Below are 17,303 nucleotides of genomic sequence, written 5' to 3' on the forward strand. Positions count from 1 at the left end.
TCAGCCAGGGCCCAGTCAGACGGTCCAGAAAGGCCCCCCAACACCTCCACACCCAGTCAGACGGTCCAGAAAGGCCTCCAACACCTCCACGCCCTGGCAACACCAACTCACTCACAATCAGAACCACATGACCCACATACCTTGCCGTGCCTAGGCTATGACATCTGCCTGACCAAAACGTTTTAAGGGAGAAGTTATGGACTGTCAAAGGCCGCAAAAGACAGGAAATTCTAAATGACCACCACCATGCATAACTTCACCTATGCACTAAGGAGGTTGTTTTAATTTCGTGCAATGCACGGAGCTCGGGTTGTAAGCATAGGGCAGGGCGGAATGGGAGGAGCATCGAAAGAAGCTCAGGCAAAAACTTTAAGCTGGTGGAGACTTGCTGACAACTTCCTGTCCCCAGAGTTTACTTCCTGAGAACAGCAGCCCCCAGAGACCAGATTCTGGGTTCCGACCAGATTCTGGGTTCCGAGATTCCTTCGAATTTAATCTCACTGATGCCTGTCCCTGATAAGATCTCTGCTTTTTTTCATCTTCATAAATCCAGCTCTGCATCTGGCAGCGAACCAACCAGAGAGAGATACAGAACTCATATCTCTGAGATGGTACCCCATGGGAATACAATGTTTAGTTTACAATTCTTAAGCCCAATAACGTGGCTTCATTTTTCATTTTCATTTCACTGCCTCTTCCATGACCTCCCCTCTGTTCCCGCTCAAATTCCGCCTACTAGCTTAATAAAACAGAAAGGTGGGAAAGGCCTACGCTCGGAGTGGCGTGATCCGTCTCTGTCTGCTCCCTCAGTCATTCCTAGTATGCAGTCGTCCACAACAGACCCTCGTGGAGCGCAAGGCTGAGTATATATAGCGAGGCATGCTATAGCGTTTCACTCACGTTCTCGGCTTGAGGACCACTGGGAGAGCTAGCGAACGCCGCGAGGGAGTGCTAGCTTCTCCAGAGGACGTTCAGAACTCTATCTGAGGGAGGTATTTCATAGGGTGGGGGGGGGGGGGGCGGGGGGGGCTGGCTTTTCATGCCTTTCTAAAGGTGTATTTATAGTGTCTGAGGTCAGGGCAGTGGGAGTAGGAGGCGTGCGCCCGTGGCCTTTTTAAACCTTGCCATGTTAAGTGATGCCGCGGTCATGGCTCAGGGGGGGGGCGGGGCCATGACATGTCATTCCATTCCAAATGGGTCCCGTTTGTGACAATAGTAGCCTTCTCCCGCCAAGCTGCAGACACAGTGTGTGTGTGTGTGTGTGTGTGTGTCTCTGTGTGTCAACCACACTGCGGCCCCTTTGAGGCCACTAGGAGGCCCTGCCCCTTTAATCACTGGACTTAAGCTACACTTTATGAAAAGAAACTTGAACCTGCGAGTCAGTCAGACCTAGGCCTCACTAGCAAGGCATGGCAAGGGGAGGCAAGTTTATTTATATAGCACATTTCATACACAGAGGCAATTCAAAGTGCTTTACATAAAATAGATAAAAAGGAAAGAGCATAACAAAAAAATAATAAAAAAGCATAAAAGACATAAAAAATAATAAAAGTCATTTTAGGGTCAGAGTGCAATTATTAGCAGCAATTTAGTTTGAATTTAGCATGCTGAGGACTGTAGGAATAGCCCCGTGCAAGACACTCCCTTGGAGACTCCCAGTAATTGTCTCTTAAAAAGTGCTTAATATTAGAAACAGACACACAATATATCCTCTCTTTTTCTCCACCACATTTGTCCCTCAAGATTTGTAAAGTTCTCTCCTCCATCTACTGCTTTGAAATGACATTAAAGTGTGTTGTGGCGTTTCGCAAAATAAGCCCATGCCAGTCCAAATAACATATGAGAACTTGAAATGCAGTGGAGGAAATTTGCTCCCATAACCACTGTTTTTTTATGAGGCCGTTTACTTGAGCATTACTGTGTCTGTGTATATTTGTGTGTGTGTGTGTGTGTGTTTGTGCGCTTGTGTGCTTAAGTGTGTGTTCCTGCGCGTGTGTGTGTGTGTGTGTGTGTGTGTGTCACAGTGGGAATACCTCTTGACTCCGAGTCTGAGAGCAGCAGTTATCCTGTTGGCAGGACTCGGGCTGGGGCCTAATGGCCGTGGAAAAGCGGTAATGCACTGTTATTCTAGTGGAGAGCACGGAACCCCGGGGAGCCAATCACAGCACAATAACAGAGAGAGGCTCACACCATGGAAGACAAAACAATGAGGAGCCGTATTGGCTAAGACAACAGCCCCACATGAGGCACTGTCTATACTGGGAATAGAGCTGTGTAGCTGGGCTCAACCATGAGAGAGAATATACAGCAGTCCTTCTACAGAATATACAATATACAGCTGTATATTATAAACTGTGAGAATATACTGCAGTATACAACAGTTATACAGGAGACCTCTTCACCCCCACTACCCCCCCCTGTACTAACCCTAACCCCAACCCTTGAGACCTCTTCACCCCCACTACCCCCCTGTACAAGTTCTCTCCTGTTAATAAATAATAACAAATAAAAAAATAAAAAATTGGCTTCTGGCATTACGACTGCCAATGGCCCCTGGTGTGAGCATTGATTAATTTGTCTTATGATGACTGTTGGATAGATGATTCACTTGCTTAAACAAATGTATTGTATTTGTTGTAAGTCGCTTTGGATAAAGGCGTCTGCTAAATGCCATAAATGTGAAATGTAAATGAGACCGAACGACAGCCAACCAGCAGAGTTAGTAAGGTCAAGGTCACTGTAACCAACATGCCGTGCCAAAGCACAGGACGCTGAGTGACGTGGGTAATGAGGCTCATTGAGTCAGGGACAATGTTGTTACATCACAAGGTAACACAACCACCAGAGACCCACGTCATCCAGAGTCACCACCGCTATACAATGACGGAGGAAAGATATAGAGGGGGGGGGGGTGGAAAAAAATCCAAATTTTTCCGTGATCAGGACTGTGATGAATCTTGATGAGAAAACGGCGTTATCCTGCTCTGGGGTGCGCTTTCATCCGAGTGACTTCTCCCTGGCACACAGGTGTTGGCTACTTGCTGCAGAGGACAACCAGCGCCACATAAAAAATGATTTGCTTTTGTGTCTCTGCCTAATGGGTCTCATCACCCTGTCGGAGGGCCACCTGAGCCGGGGCCCGGGGCCCGGGGCTCGGAGGGCTGCATTGTCTGTCCCAAACGCCTGCCCAGATTAGTGTAAATGATGCCTGGGTAACACGACACACAGATTATTCTTCTGCACCCTGTTGGGTTCTGTGGGTCCTCTTCCTGTGACATGAATCATTGAGCAGGTGACTGTAACCCATCCGGAGGAGGGTAGTTACCTCAGAGAGAGAGAGAGGGGGAGAGAGAGAGAGGGAGAGAGAGAGAGAGAGAGGGAGAGAGAGAGAGAGAGGGGGGGAGACAGGGAGGAAGGAAAGAGGCTAGGCTATCTGATCAGACTGAACTCACCTGCTTCAAAAGACAAAGCTCAGATTTCCCTCTGCTAGAATGCTAGGAAGCTAACTGCTAACTGCTCTGGCCCACAACGAAATACAACTTCATGATAAAAATGTATTATCTTTGGGCATTTCAGACTTTTGGTTCTAAAATGATGTAATTTATGTCTATAATAAGTGAAGTAGATATACTGTACTGTACTGTCTTCCTTTCCCAACTCTTTGACCCCCCAACAGTGAAACATTTCACAATAGGCTAATCAACAAAGTAGTGCCACTTCTAAACACGGTGTGCAGAAGAGAGTGTTCACCTGAGTGTTAACAGTCGGCCTCACACACTCAGGGGGGGATGACGAGTTCCCTGGATTTGTGACTCGGGACAAGTCGCTGCTTGCTTGGTCGGCTCTCTGATGCCAAAACACAGTCAAGTGCCAACGAAACTCTTAGTGCAGAGTGAAGCATGCTGGGACAGGGAGAGTACAGGGGGTATGGTGTAGGACAGGGAGGGGGGAGGGGGGGAGCAGAAATGTTGCCAAGTAACCCCTGCAATACAAAAAAGTGAAAGATACTGAGAGATGGCCTAAAATACAGATACTAGTTGAAGAGAAATGTTTGCTCAATGAAGAGATCACACGAGAAACGCCAAAATCGGCAACTATGAACAAACAAGCTGTTCCACTGACATTTTACATCTGTCAGTGATTGGCCTTTGAGCTTAAGAGATCAATTTGACATTCTTACTTCGGTGATGCCACAAAATGTGGTTTATTCCTAATGCAGCATAAACCTATTCTAATGCAGACACATATGCATATGACTCCCAGATGTGCATTTTTCCTATATCACATTCCTTCAGGGTGTATCCATTGGAACATTTAGGATATGGGAAGGCTTCCAATATGGGAATGCTCATGACATGGGAATGCTTAGGAATGGTTTGGGATTTGATTTCCTCATATCGTTTGCAGACATTTTGATTTGGCTGAGGTATGCTATATCCTGAGAAGTGTGTGTGTGTGTGTGTGTGTGTGTGTGTGTGTGAGTGAGAGTGTGTGTGTGTGTGTGTGCGTGTGTGTGTGTTAATGTACATGGCTGTAAGGCATGGTATAAGGCCCAGGCAAGGGAGGCTGTCTGCCAGGATTTACAACTGATGGACAGCTGCACCAGATGTGCCACACCTCAACTAAACCAGCAGGAGCCAGTGTCCAAAACACACATGAGATATGAGTCACACACACCAACACACACGCACACGTACCTAACACACACACACAAACCTAACACACACACGCACGCACGCACACACACGCACACACACACACACACACACGCGCGCACAGTCCATTTCCTCTGCATATGGATGTAGATCCAATCATGCCACATATGATTTAGCTGAAGGGCTTATCTCCCTGACTCCCCCTAGTTAGGAACCAGATGCTGAACATTCTCATTTCACTGGGTCATTTCCTGATTGCAAAAAACTATAAAGCATTCACAAACTTTAAGGTTCAGGGCATTAACCATGAGAGAAAATACATAGTTGTTTTTTTTGTCCAGCTTGTTATTATTATATTATATGTTATCCAATTCACCAGAGTAATGTCAGTAAATACAGTATATATGGGTAATACCTTACTGCATACTCCTGTGCTAATCATGAAACCTTACATCACTAATAACGCTGCCCCAAAAGGCTTAGCCGACTGTTACTAAGTTACTAATGGCAACTGCCTCTGTGGCAACATACATTTAGGACAACTCACTTGTTATAACAGCCGCAACGCCTCCGTTAACAGTCCGTTAGCTAGGGTGCAAAGCGTGAGTGGCCGGCGAACTTGTCCATCAATAATGTATCCGAGTTTACCTTTGTAAATCCTTGAGCTCATTCTCCGTGCGCCCGGCTGTCCGGTGGAGGTGAGTGCGACTCTCCGTTAGGTGCTGGATGTCGGGGAGAGCTTTGGTTATATTCGTGAGTGTCTATTTCTTGACTGATATTGTAGGATGAGGGATGCTATGGTACAGCTAATCATCATACCTCTCTTTGCTTCCAGTCGCGCTGAGATTACCTGTGCACGTCATGTTCGTGTATTGATTTGTTGTTGGTGTGTATTTTAAAGCATTCTCTTAATTTATATATATATATATATATATATATATATATATATATATATATATATATATATATATATATATATATATATGTGCATAGACGATGTTTAACATTGCCAATCTCTGCAGAGAAATGATATTGGAGAGATGTTGACTTATGATATGCAATTGAATTTGAGTGAAATATGCTCTTAATTTGTAACTGTCTCAATGTAGCATTCTGCTCATAAATGAAAATGACGCCAGTCTGCCCTCAGTCTGGGAGTACTAGCCTACAAACACTTATTATTGGCTTATTAACAACAGATGATGTATTGTACAGAGTTTGCAGCACGCACACGCACACACACACACACACGTACAGTACCTACTGTACTGTAACACACACACACAGGCACACACACACACGTACAGTACCTACTGCACTGTAACACACATACACAGGCACACACACACGCACACACAGACACACACACACACACACACACACACATTGATCCAATCTGTTGCACGTTTCCAGGAGTCCAAACCCCTAGCTGACTCCGTATCTCGGTGACAAATGGAGCTCATAGGATCCACCCTGACCGCCACGTACGGCCGTCCCAAAACCAGCCACTTCCTCCCGGCCATCTCCACCATGGCGTCCAGCTACCGGAGCCCCCTGGCCATGACCGCCAGTGCCAACCAGCCCTGGAGGGCCAACGCCTACCACCGGACCGGCAGCGGCGCCGTCCCCGCCCTGTCCTCCGTCCAGAGGGAGAACCTGGACCTGGTCCGGGCCAAGACCATGTTCTACCCGTCCAACCGCTCAGCCATGACCACCCGGTACACCCCGGACGACTGGTACAAGTCCAACCAGAGCAACTACAGGGAGTCCGAGTCCTCCAGGAACAGCGCCGAGAGGCTGAGGAGGGATACCATCCGGCTGATGCAGGACAAGGAGCAGCTGACCAGGAGGACCCAGGAGAACACCAACAGGAACATCGGGGAGCGTCTGACCGACATCACCTTCTGGAGGTCAGAGCTGCACCACGAGATCGACAACATGGTGACGGAGATCGGAGCCCTGACGGAGGTGAAGAGGAGGCTGGAGAGAGCTCTGGCTGAGACAGAGGGGCCCCTACAGGTGAGAGAGAGAGAGGGTGTGTGTGTGTGTGTGTGTGAGAGTGAGTGCGAGTGAGAGAGAGATATTATGTGTGTCTTGTGCTGTACTGAATGAGCTGTAGGCTGTGAGCTGTACTTGTGTTTGATAGCCTGAAGGAAAAGGTTCACATACATATTCATGTATTTCTGTATGTGGGAAAAAGAGCCACGGGTGTCCAACAGTACACGTTGCATTTGCATAGAAACGCTCCCTGTTTGCAAACCTCAACGAACCTGCTGTGAGTGCCTCCAGTGCACTTGCAGTATCTGATCATTCAGCCGTATCACTCCCTTAGCGAGTGTCACACTCTCTGTGGTGACAGTGTTGTTGAGGGGGTCTGGAGGTAGTGACAGGGGTTGTTGGCCACTTGTTGGTCACTTCAGACCACTTCAGGGCATAGGGGCCTGCATTCACAAATACACACACACACACAAAAACACACGTGCACACACACACACGTGCATACATGCATGCACAAACACACGCACACAGGCACACACACACGCACAGACACACACACGCACATGCATGCATGCACAAACGCACACAGGCACACACACATTAGGTCAGATGTATCCCCTCAGCGCCGGAGATCATTTGTCTAACCCAGAGTGCTTTGGGGCGTAGAGTAGAGTCAACTTGATCTGGCAGAAGCTCTAGTGACATAGATCGACTTAATAGGACAAGATCAGGTGGCGGGGCCTGGTTCCTTTCTTAGAAACCTCTAGGTAACTGAAACCCAGGACTATGATGTGCATTGTACACACACACAAATCACATGACAGCTATTGAATTTATTGAATCATAGTTGTTCCCCTCATCCATTACAGTCAGTTACAATGAGTCAAGGCAATGAATCAGAGCCTCTGTGCAAGTGTATTGTTTTGGTTGTCCATCGGAATAACAACGACCCAATTAACCGTCAACAGGTGTCTCAAGAATGCTTATACCACCGAGAGAAGCGGATGTCTATCGATCTGGTTCACGATGACGTGGAGAAGGATCTCATAAGGGTAAAAGATCATTGTCAACAAAACCATAACATTTTTATTATGATTATGACTCAATGATAATAGTAATGCTCAGATCCACATCAATAAAGCCATTTCCTGTTTCTCAAAAACATTTCCTATTTCACCTGCAGGAAGTGGAGGGGATCAAGTCGTGCCAGGAGAGAATGAGGCGTCATCTCGACAGAGCCATCGCCCAACTGGCGTGAGTCTCAGACGCTAGATACAGAAATAATTTAACTGTTTGAAACCTGGGGACCATAACAACCCACATATTCTGAATCGCAAATTGCCCCCCCCCCCTGTAGTTCTGAGAAGACTGGATCACTGTAAGCAGCATGGTAATTGTTCCACTTTGACTTCTGATAGGCAAGTTGGAACTTAGTGTTATACCTATCCAATCCTTTCAGATCTACAGGAGTGGCTAGGGGCAAGGGCTGGGGACAATTTGGATGTCAGCAAGAGAAAAAGCAACGCATTCCCTATTGGTGTGTGTGTGTGTGTGTGTGTGTGTGTGTGTGTGTGTGTGTGTGTGTGTTCCCTCAGGTCAAACCGAGCAGCTCAACACGAGCTGGAGAGAGACATCAGTGACAAGGTGACAGCCCAGAGGATAGATGACAGGTGCCACCATCTGAGGAACATGTCCGATGGCATCAGCTACTACAGAGGCATCGACAGGCTGGACCCCTCGTGAGTGTGGGGTCCCCCCCACCCTGGATGGGATAAGCCATGCTTGTCTCATACTGTATTAATTTGACCATGGTTGGGGTCAATTCATTTGCATTTACATTTATGGCATTTAGCAGATGCCTTTATCCAAAGCGACAAACAACAAATACATTTGTTTATGTAAGTGAATCATCTATCCTTCAGTCATCATAAGATAAAGTAATCAATGCTCAGACCCGGGGCCATAGGCAGTCACAATGCTAGAAGAAATTCATTCATACTCATTCAATTCATATTTCAATACTTCAATTCACTCAATGAAATAAGTGAATTAAAAATCAACTTGAGATTTGAAAAAAAAGCCCATGAATTTGAATTTCAGTTACCTTCTGGCATTGAGTGACTTCACATTTGAATTGACCCCAACTCGGATTGACAAAGGTCTATCCGCTTTTCCAAAAAGCCGAACACATAACTGAAATATGGTAACTCAATGGTATCTACTCGACCAGGCTCTCCCTGCCCGACTCGTGGTCCAAGTTCACGGACGACAACATCCTCCACTCCCAGAGCGAACGGGCCGCCTCCCACAAGCTCCGTGACGACATCGAGGTTCTGCTGAACGCCACCTCCAACGAGATGTGGAACCAGTTCAACACGGTCAACGTGGCGTTCACCAACCGCATGTCAGAGACCGCAGACGCCAAGAACAGCCTTCAGACACACCTGGCCAAGGTGACCAACCGTTGACAGTTTAAAACAATTTGAAAGTTTTAAAGTTCATCCCATTCAACCCTATTGAAGTCAGTGACATGCAGTTCGGGGTCTTTCTTTAGGCTGTAGAGTAGCGCTTTTGTTGTCATATGACCGGAAAATGTAATAATATATAATAATGTAGAATGCCAATTTAAAACTTCCAGTAGTTCTTGCTGTCCGGAGGTTGACCCAGCATCAATGCATTTTACTCTGGTCTCTTTGGTTGATTATCGCAGACATTTGCAGTTAAGAAATGCCTATCCCCATCTTTGATCTTTGATGTATCTTAAACGGTTTAAGTTTAAACTTAAATATGTTGTTGCTGATAACAAAGGTTTTACGAGGCTATTACATCGGTTTTGCCCTTTGAATGAAGAGAAAACAAAACCTCCTTCACTTTCACTTGTTGCTCACTAGATTTGGTTCTAAAGGGAAACGACACCCAGTGGACGGGCATGTGAGGGTTTGGAACAGACAACCTCTTCACTTTCCACTACTAAACTCTGCACCAGGCTGTATCCAGGCCCCAGTGCCATCATCGTGCTATTGAGCCAGGCATGAAAACTCACCAAACCCTGTTTACTTGCTAAATTGTCTTGTCAAAAGAAGGACCCCAAAATAGCTGCATCTTTCATTGCCTGTGCCATATTTGTCCACTGATATATACCCTATGAGTGGACACTGGATCCCATTGTTCTCAGGGTTCATTGGGGGGTAACGTTTGTATCCACTTCAGCTGTTCTGTGGGCTTATATCCATTTATACCCACTTATACCCACACGCACAGACACACAGACACACACACTCTCTCTCACACACACACGACATCCACAGCAACTGTTATGTGAGGCACACAGTCTTCAATAAACCGTCGTCACTCAGCGTTCTGAGGAGTAGTGATTTACTGGAATGAGATTACAACCAATGAGAAGGGGAGGGGAGGGGAGGAAGACAGGAGGACTGTATTCTGTAGTTGTACAGGATTAGTCATCTAATCAAGGTCTAAGGTTACATGCAGTGTTTGCTTTGTAGATGCCCCCATAGCCATGGTGATTTACATTTTTCACGTCACCCAGGCTGTGTGGAATCAACAAGTCCAGCTCCTTCAAACTGTAAACCTCAAATGACTCCTTGTTTCCTTCCCTCCTTGCTGAACGTTCAAATACCTCTGTTTGCTACCTTCCGTACTCGTACCCTAGACCCTCCGACCGTCTCCCTTTTCCCGCTCAAATTACTACTCGGCTGGAAAACAGCTGTTACCAGAAGTCATTCAACCCCATGCATTAATCATACTCAACAAGAACGTGCTGGAGTAAATACTATTGATGCTGTTCATTCTCTATTTTAAACCAGAGGGAATTACATTATTTGTATTATTTGTATTTTGTATGCTGCATTGTCAAGGAACGGAGCCCAAGAATTTTACTCCCTGCACTCGTGTATGAGACATAACAAATAAACTTGAAACTTGAAATTATTCAGACAATTGAACGGACAATAAAGTAATCTTGTCTTCTCCCCTCAGACGCTCCAGGAGATCTTCCAGACAGAGATGCTGATAGACTCCTTGAAGAAGGCCCTGAGGGACAAGGAGAGCCCGCTGAAGGTGGCCCAGACCAGGCTGGAGGAGAGGACACGTAGGCCCAACGTGGAGCTGTGCAGAGACAACCCCCACCACAGGTACTGCCTGGGGCCCTAACATGGCATAACCCTAACCCTAACCCTGACATGTAACTCTATGAGTCTCTAACCCACCACAGGTACTGCCTGGGGCCCTAACATGGCATAACCCTAACCCTAACATGTAACTCTGTGAGTCTGTAAGAAATGTACATGTACCTTTGTATAAGAGACCTTGGTCTCAATGGGACTCCCTGTTAAAATAAAAGTTAAATACATTAAAAACAAAAGTCTCTCTCTCCATCCCCTGACTGTAATGTCTCTCTTGTCTGTCCCCGTTCCCTGTCCAGGCTGGTGAGTGAGGTGAGGGAGATCGAGGACACCATCCAAAGGCTGAGGGAGAGGCTGATGGAGGCAGAGAACACCCTCCATATCCTGGTCAAGACCAAGATGGCGCTGGAGCACGACCTCTCCGTCAAGGCTAACTCCCTCTTCCTGGACCAGGAGAAGTGCATGAGCATGCGCAAGAGCTTCCCGAGCACGCCACGCCTTGTGGGGTACACTTAGCTAAGCCACGCCCATGACCCACTACGATACTGTAGAGTAGCCTACTGAAGAGCAGTGTGCTGCCAATGCTGGTCCATGTACGGGGCGCAACAGGGTTGGGTGTCAATTCCATTTCAATTCAGTCAAGTCAGGAAGGAAACTCAAAATTCCAAATCTTATTCCACGTTTCCTAGAACCGTAACCCCAACCCTAACTTCCTGAGTTGACTGAATTGAAGTGGATTTCTTTCTTATCCAGGTGTGCATGCTAATCAGCTGATCCAGGGTGTTGACGATCACTTAAGACGGTGTGTTATTGCTGGGCTGGAACCAATGTCTGCACTCCCTGTGGGACCAACAGGGCTGTCGGGGGAGGCCACATGACTGAGCTGACACTCGCTAAGGGGATAGGGGATATCACTGTCACTAATCATGTGGTATAAGAGGCTAAGACAGTGGAGTGTGTGTGTGTGTGTGTGTGTGTGTGTGTGAGTGTGTGTGTGGTTTGGAGAGGGAGGGAGAGGTAGTGGAGTGAATCGGGACATACTGTATAGAGGGTTAAACTATGAAAGCAAAAATTCTATAGACACTGCAGCCTCCAGGGTTGTTATCACAACAGAGATTGATCATGGCTTCTATGTTTAGCATATATACTACCACTCACTGAGTCATTTCATAATGATGTGATTCATGACTTTTGCAGCAAAATGATTGCATCGTTGCATGTCAATACAGTATAACACTGGAAAGAACCTGAAATATGACTAACTGCCTTCCTTGATTGTGTGTCGTAAGTTTATTTAGTCAGCCCACAAGCACAAGAAGAGTGAAACTCACCACTTTAACTCGAGAAGAAAAAGAAAAAAAGCCTCTGTTGGCAGCTTTTCTTACCAAGTATGGGTATTTTGCCTGCTAACTGGTCTGTTGATGCTAGGGGTTAGATTGCTATGGGTTAGATTGTAGGTATTTGCACTTGAACAAACTGAAATGAATGGCAAGACAAAGACACTCACAAAGACAAACACAATTCATCCCCGAAGCCTAAGCAGACAAACAGAGCACAGTGATTCCCCAACTTTTACGATCTGCGGACGCGAGTGTTGGGATGCATTCTATCTCACCCCAGTGAGATTCGAAAGGTCAGAGGGTGCCCTCGAGGAGTCAAAGGTCCACAACAACATTTACTCAAATTGACTAACACAATCTCATTAACAAACACTTGGCTACTTGTAATGGAGATTCGACATTCCAGAAAAGGTTGTTTTCATTGGTAATTCCACAACGATGACAATGAAAACAACCTCCTTCCCACATGAGACTTTCGCTTATGCACAGTGTATATATACAGATATTTGCCATATGCTGTGCTATACTGTACGTTTGACAACAGAAAGCAGATCTTCTACTATGTTTGTCTTGCCCACGTCCCTTGGACAGTACAGTGTTGTCACTGTTACAGTAGGTGAGTGATCTAATCTGAACTATCTGTCTTTGCTCTCTGTTGGGGGGAGGGGCTGCGGGTCTGTTTGTGGAGTATAAACAGTGGTTCAAACAGTGTGTGTGTGTCTGTCTGTTTGTGTGTGTATGTGTGTAATACAAACAGTGGTTCAAACAGTGTGTGTGTGTGAGTGTGAGTGTGTGTGTGTGTGTGTGTGTGTATGTGTGTGTGTGTGTGTGTATGTGTGTGCGTGTGCGTGTGTGTCTGTAACACAAACAGTGATTCAAACAGTGGTTCTAGGAGCAGATGTGCAAGTAGTCTCCAGACAAACACCCTGGACCCACTGGGAGAGCGGAAAAGACAAACACACCCGTCTTAAAAGGGTCACTCAGATCTGGCAATGTCAACTAACTGCCCTGGACGTCACCTTCGTGGGCTATTGACTTACTGGGGCGAGACTTGAAGTATCAGTTCTGGATGGGTAGTAAAAGTTACAGTGGTAGCCAGGTTAAGTTCAACACAAAGCTCAATGGCTTGAGTCCCATGAAGGCCAAGGGCTTAAGACAGGTAAGTCACACAGCTTGGTACGTGATGTAGATAGCGTACTGTATGTGCAGTACACTATCTACAGTGTCCTCCATAAGTATTTGAAAGAGTTTGGATTATAGATCAAACAATATTACGATGAGGTTCAAGTACAGGTTGTCAGCTTTAATTCAATGTCTCGACACACACACACACACACACACACACACACACACACACACACGCACACACACGCGCACACAGGGAGAAAAGCATGAAGAGAAAGGGAGAAAGAATTTCCCTTCACAGCTTTGAACGTCTGTACAAAACATTACAGGAAAACACAAAAAAAAAAGCAACAACATGAAAACATCACCAGAGTAAATAAAGGATAGTTCCACAGCAGAGATTCATTTGAAGGGGACTATAAAGATTAAACAGGCTTATCTCTGTAGAAATACCTGTGTGTGTGTGTGTGTGTGTGTGTGTGTGTGTGTTTTAAAGGAGTGACACTTGCACTTAGGAGGAATTCAGGTGTGCTACGGTATATGATTGTATGATAAGCAGGGATTGCTCAGAGCTGCCTATTTGACACACACACACACACACACACACACACACACACACACACACACACACGGTGTACTCCCCTCTGCTGCACAAACGGTATTGCGCTTGACTGCGACCTTCAGGAGCAAATAAATGGGGGAGGGTCCGCTGTGGTCCCAGCTTTCCCACCCTCCAGTGTGTGTGTGTGTGTGTGTGTGTGTGTGTAGGCCCCCCCAAACAGCCCCTCTCCCCTGTCCCCAAACACATTCCTGGTTCCCATCGTAACACACACAGGCCTTCTATTGTCTGCCTTACATCACAAGACTCACGTCTCTCATTGCTTCATGATTACACTTACTGACGGACAGCACAGGGCTTAGACTCCGCCCCCCCCCCCTCTCTCTCTCTCTGCCTAGATCTCTCTACCTCTCTTTGCATCTGTTTCTCTCTCTCTCTCTCTCTCTCTCTCTCTCTCTCTCTCTCTCTCTCTCTCTCTCTCACACACACACAACAGGGTGGGGGTCTGAAGCCTCAGATAGAGACATGGGTCTCTCTCTGAACTGGACACAAATAGCTCCCCTCCCTCGACCTCTCCCAACCCCGCATACAGGGAACGTCCTCTGGAATGCTCCCCGGAGTCCAGGCGTATTGACAGTTTACTTTTATCATCTTTTCTGGTTATAGATGACCTGTAGTTCATCTGTGTCATGCATTCGCAGACCAAACTAGAGAACCGGCCCGGAGCACAGAGGAGACCCACAGTACTATTCTATATAGTTCTGGGGTTTGCTGTTTCCGCCAACTCTCCATTGACTTGACTGCCAAATGCAATTATTAAATTTTTTCATTTTTTTTATAACATTCAGTTGTGTCATTGTGAGTCTTGGAGAAGGAAGGGAGGAAATGCAATGTGAAGCGTATGATTCCAATCGATATCGTATTACTGTTAATGTTGCACTTTAGACATACAGGACAGTCTTCATCATGACCATAGCGAGCATGTGGACATCTGGGACAATTAAACCAAGCTGTGAAGGATATACAATGTCTGTGAAGGGTCTACAATGTCTGTGAAGGATCTACAATGTCTGTGGAGGTTTTGCAATGTCTGTGAAGGATATACAATGTCTGTGAAGGTTCTACAGTGTCTGTGAAGGTTATACAGTGTCTGTGAAGGGTCTACAATGTCTGTGAAGGTTCTACAGTGTCTGTGAAGGTTCTACAGTGTCTGTGAAGGGTCTACAATGTCTGTGAATGGTCTACAATGTCTGTTCTTAGGCTTCAGAATGTTCTGAAACTTTGTCTATGTTAATCTCAACAGTACAGTATACAGTGCACCTGCATCCTGGAACAAACAATGATTCCACACACAGTAGTATAGAACAACACTGACTGAGTCAAATCAGTATGGAAATAGGGTCATGACAATGTTAACCTCGTCCCCAGGCTATTGCACACACCTCATATAAGCCTGGAGTAACACCTGGTCTTAGTGGGAGTGCACCATAGCTGCTGAAACAGGGCTGGAAAGGACAATGTGAAAGGGACATATCCTAGCCAGCACAGGGCGGTAGAGGTCGGCCCTGTAGTGTGTAAAGTCCCTCAGTACTAGACCCCACCTAGTCCTCCACAGCCAGCACAAGCAGGACGCCATGACAGCACCGCGATAGATCAGCTGTGTCCAACATCCGACCCCATGATGAATGACTCAGTCCGTCTCCAAGAGAGCTTTCACACAATGCTAGAGACTAGACGGGTCCGTTTGGGCTGAACCTCAACATCAATGGGAGAGAACATCCATGGGAAGTGACTCCTCAGGGGACTTGGTTCCGTGCCAAACTCAGAGTCCTCTGAAACCCACAGCCAACCGCCGATGCAGAACTGCAGGTTGGGAATAGAGGAAATGGGATCGCGTCTAAAAAAAAAGGATTTATGGGTAAATCCTAGTCCCTCTAAGCAGTCATTCAACACGAGTTGTGACATGAATATCACGCCTTTTAAATTTGAATGAGGTCATCTGTCAGTAACAAAATGTGTCAGCGTTCTGAGCTGTGGGGATGAAGTAATAGGTGTATTTTTAACAGTTGTTATGATCTAAGTCTCCTGGAGGTACAGTACATCAAGTGTGTGTGTGTGTGTGTGTGTCTGTGTGTGTGTGTGTGTGTGTTTTTGTGTGGGCGTGTGTATGTATGTGTGTGTGTGTGTGTGTGTGTGCTCCTTTAGTGTTCAGGATGTAAACCGACGAGGCATCAGTTGTGCAATCCTGGACATGAAGAGGCCCAGGAGAAAGGAAGCTTGAGTTCGCCAAGATAAGATGGTTGTTTTCTCACTTGGTTTCCCATTGTAACTGTAAGTAATTGTAACTGTAAGTAATTGTAACTGCCATCGCCAATGAAGGCTGCAGTGGCGGTTAGTCATGCCTTACTGTCTCTTGTTTCTCAGTAATGCCACATTATCTAGCAAATAACTGCCATTTAATCTATGCATCACCCACCAGCTTACCCCTCATAACTGTGGCTTAACACACAAGGTGGCATGATAAGAGTTTGTGTGTGTGTGTGTGGGTGGGTGGGTTTGGTTGGGTGTGTGTGTTTTACTGTAATAGTTTGTACAGAGTATCAAAGTTGTGAAATAAATATTCTTTATGCCTGTCTGTGTGTGTGTGTGCATGTGTGTGTGTGTGGGTGTGTTCGTGTGTGTGTGGGTGTGTGTGTGTGTGTGTGTGTGGATGGGTGGGTGGGTGGGTTTGGTTGGGTGTGTGTGTTTTACTGTAATAGTTTGTACAGACTATCAAAGTTGTGAAATAAATATTCTTTATGCCTGTCTGTGTGTGTATGTGCATGTGTGTGTGTGTGTGTGGGTGTGTGTGTGGATGGGTTTGGTTGGGTGTGTGTGTGTGTGTGTGTGTGTGTACTTCAACTCCTATCTGAACATCAGAGTTCATTAGCTGTATATTGAATCACAGGACAGAGAGATGGTTAACTGGCAAGTGGAGGAGCCATGAGTCTGAGGATTACACTGAGGAACAGAGAGGAATGTCGAAGGGCGATCAATACGGCTGATTTGCTGTTCTCATTGTTCAGTCATCCATTACATCTAGGACTGGATGAGAGACAGCTAGGGAGATGGGTGGTGTGTGTGTGTGTGCCTGCCTGTGTGTGTGTGGGTGTGTGTCTGTATGTCTGCCTGCGTGTGTGTGTCTGTATGTCTGCCTGCGTGTGTGTGTGTGTGTGTGTGTGTGCCTGTCTGTGTGGTGGGGGGGTCAAAGATAGGCGACAGCGCTCTTTTGTGCTGAGTCATAAGCGTGGGACGCATTGAGAAGAATTCGGTTCTGCATGTCGTCTGTTTTTTCTGTTGTTTATTTATATACCCGTCACCAGGGAAACAACAGGAAGTAGGGTACTTGTGAGAAAGAAAAGAGAAGAGACTGTCCCTCACACACCCATTATACTGTATACACCCCCCCCCCCACACACATACAACCCCCCCCCCCCACAAA

General features: G+C 46.4%; 1 protein-coding gene across 1 annotated transcript; it reads left to right on the forward strand.

The window, feature by feature from the left end:
• Window positions 1–6,107: 6,107 nt before the first annotated feature.
• Window positions 6,108–11,983, forward strand: tekt3 (tektin 3; the record flags this gene model as incomplete). The annotated part of the gene is made up of 7 exons (XM_083688046.1): window positions 6,108–6,674; window positions 7,622–7,705; window positions 7,837–7,907; window positions 8,249–8,392; window positions 8,884–9,106; window positions 10,653–10,807; window positions 11,098–11,983. 7 exons carry the CDS (start codon window positions 6,108–6,110, stop codon window positions 11,312–11,314), a joined length of 1,461 nt encoding a protein of 486 aa, XP_083544172.1. The 3' UTR covers window positions 11,315–11,983.
• Between the last annotated feature and the right edge of the window lie 5,320 nt (window positions 11,984–17,303).

Source organism: Argentina silus, assembly GCF_951799395.1.
Source record: "Argentina silus genome assembly, chromosome: 16".
Taxonomy (NCBI): Eukaryota; Metazoa; Chordata; class Actinopteri; order Argentiniformes; family Argentinidae; genus Argentina; species Argentina silus.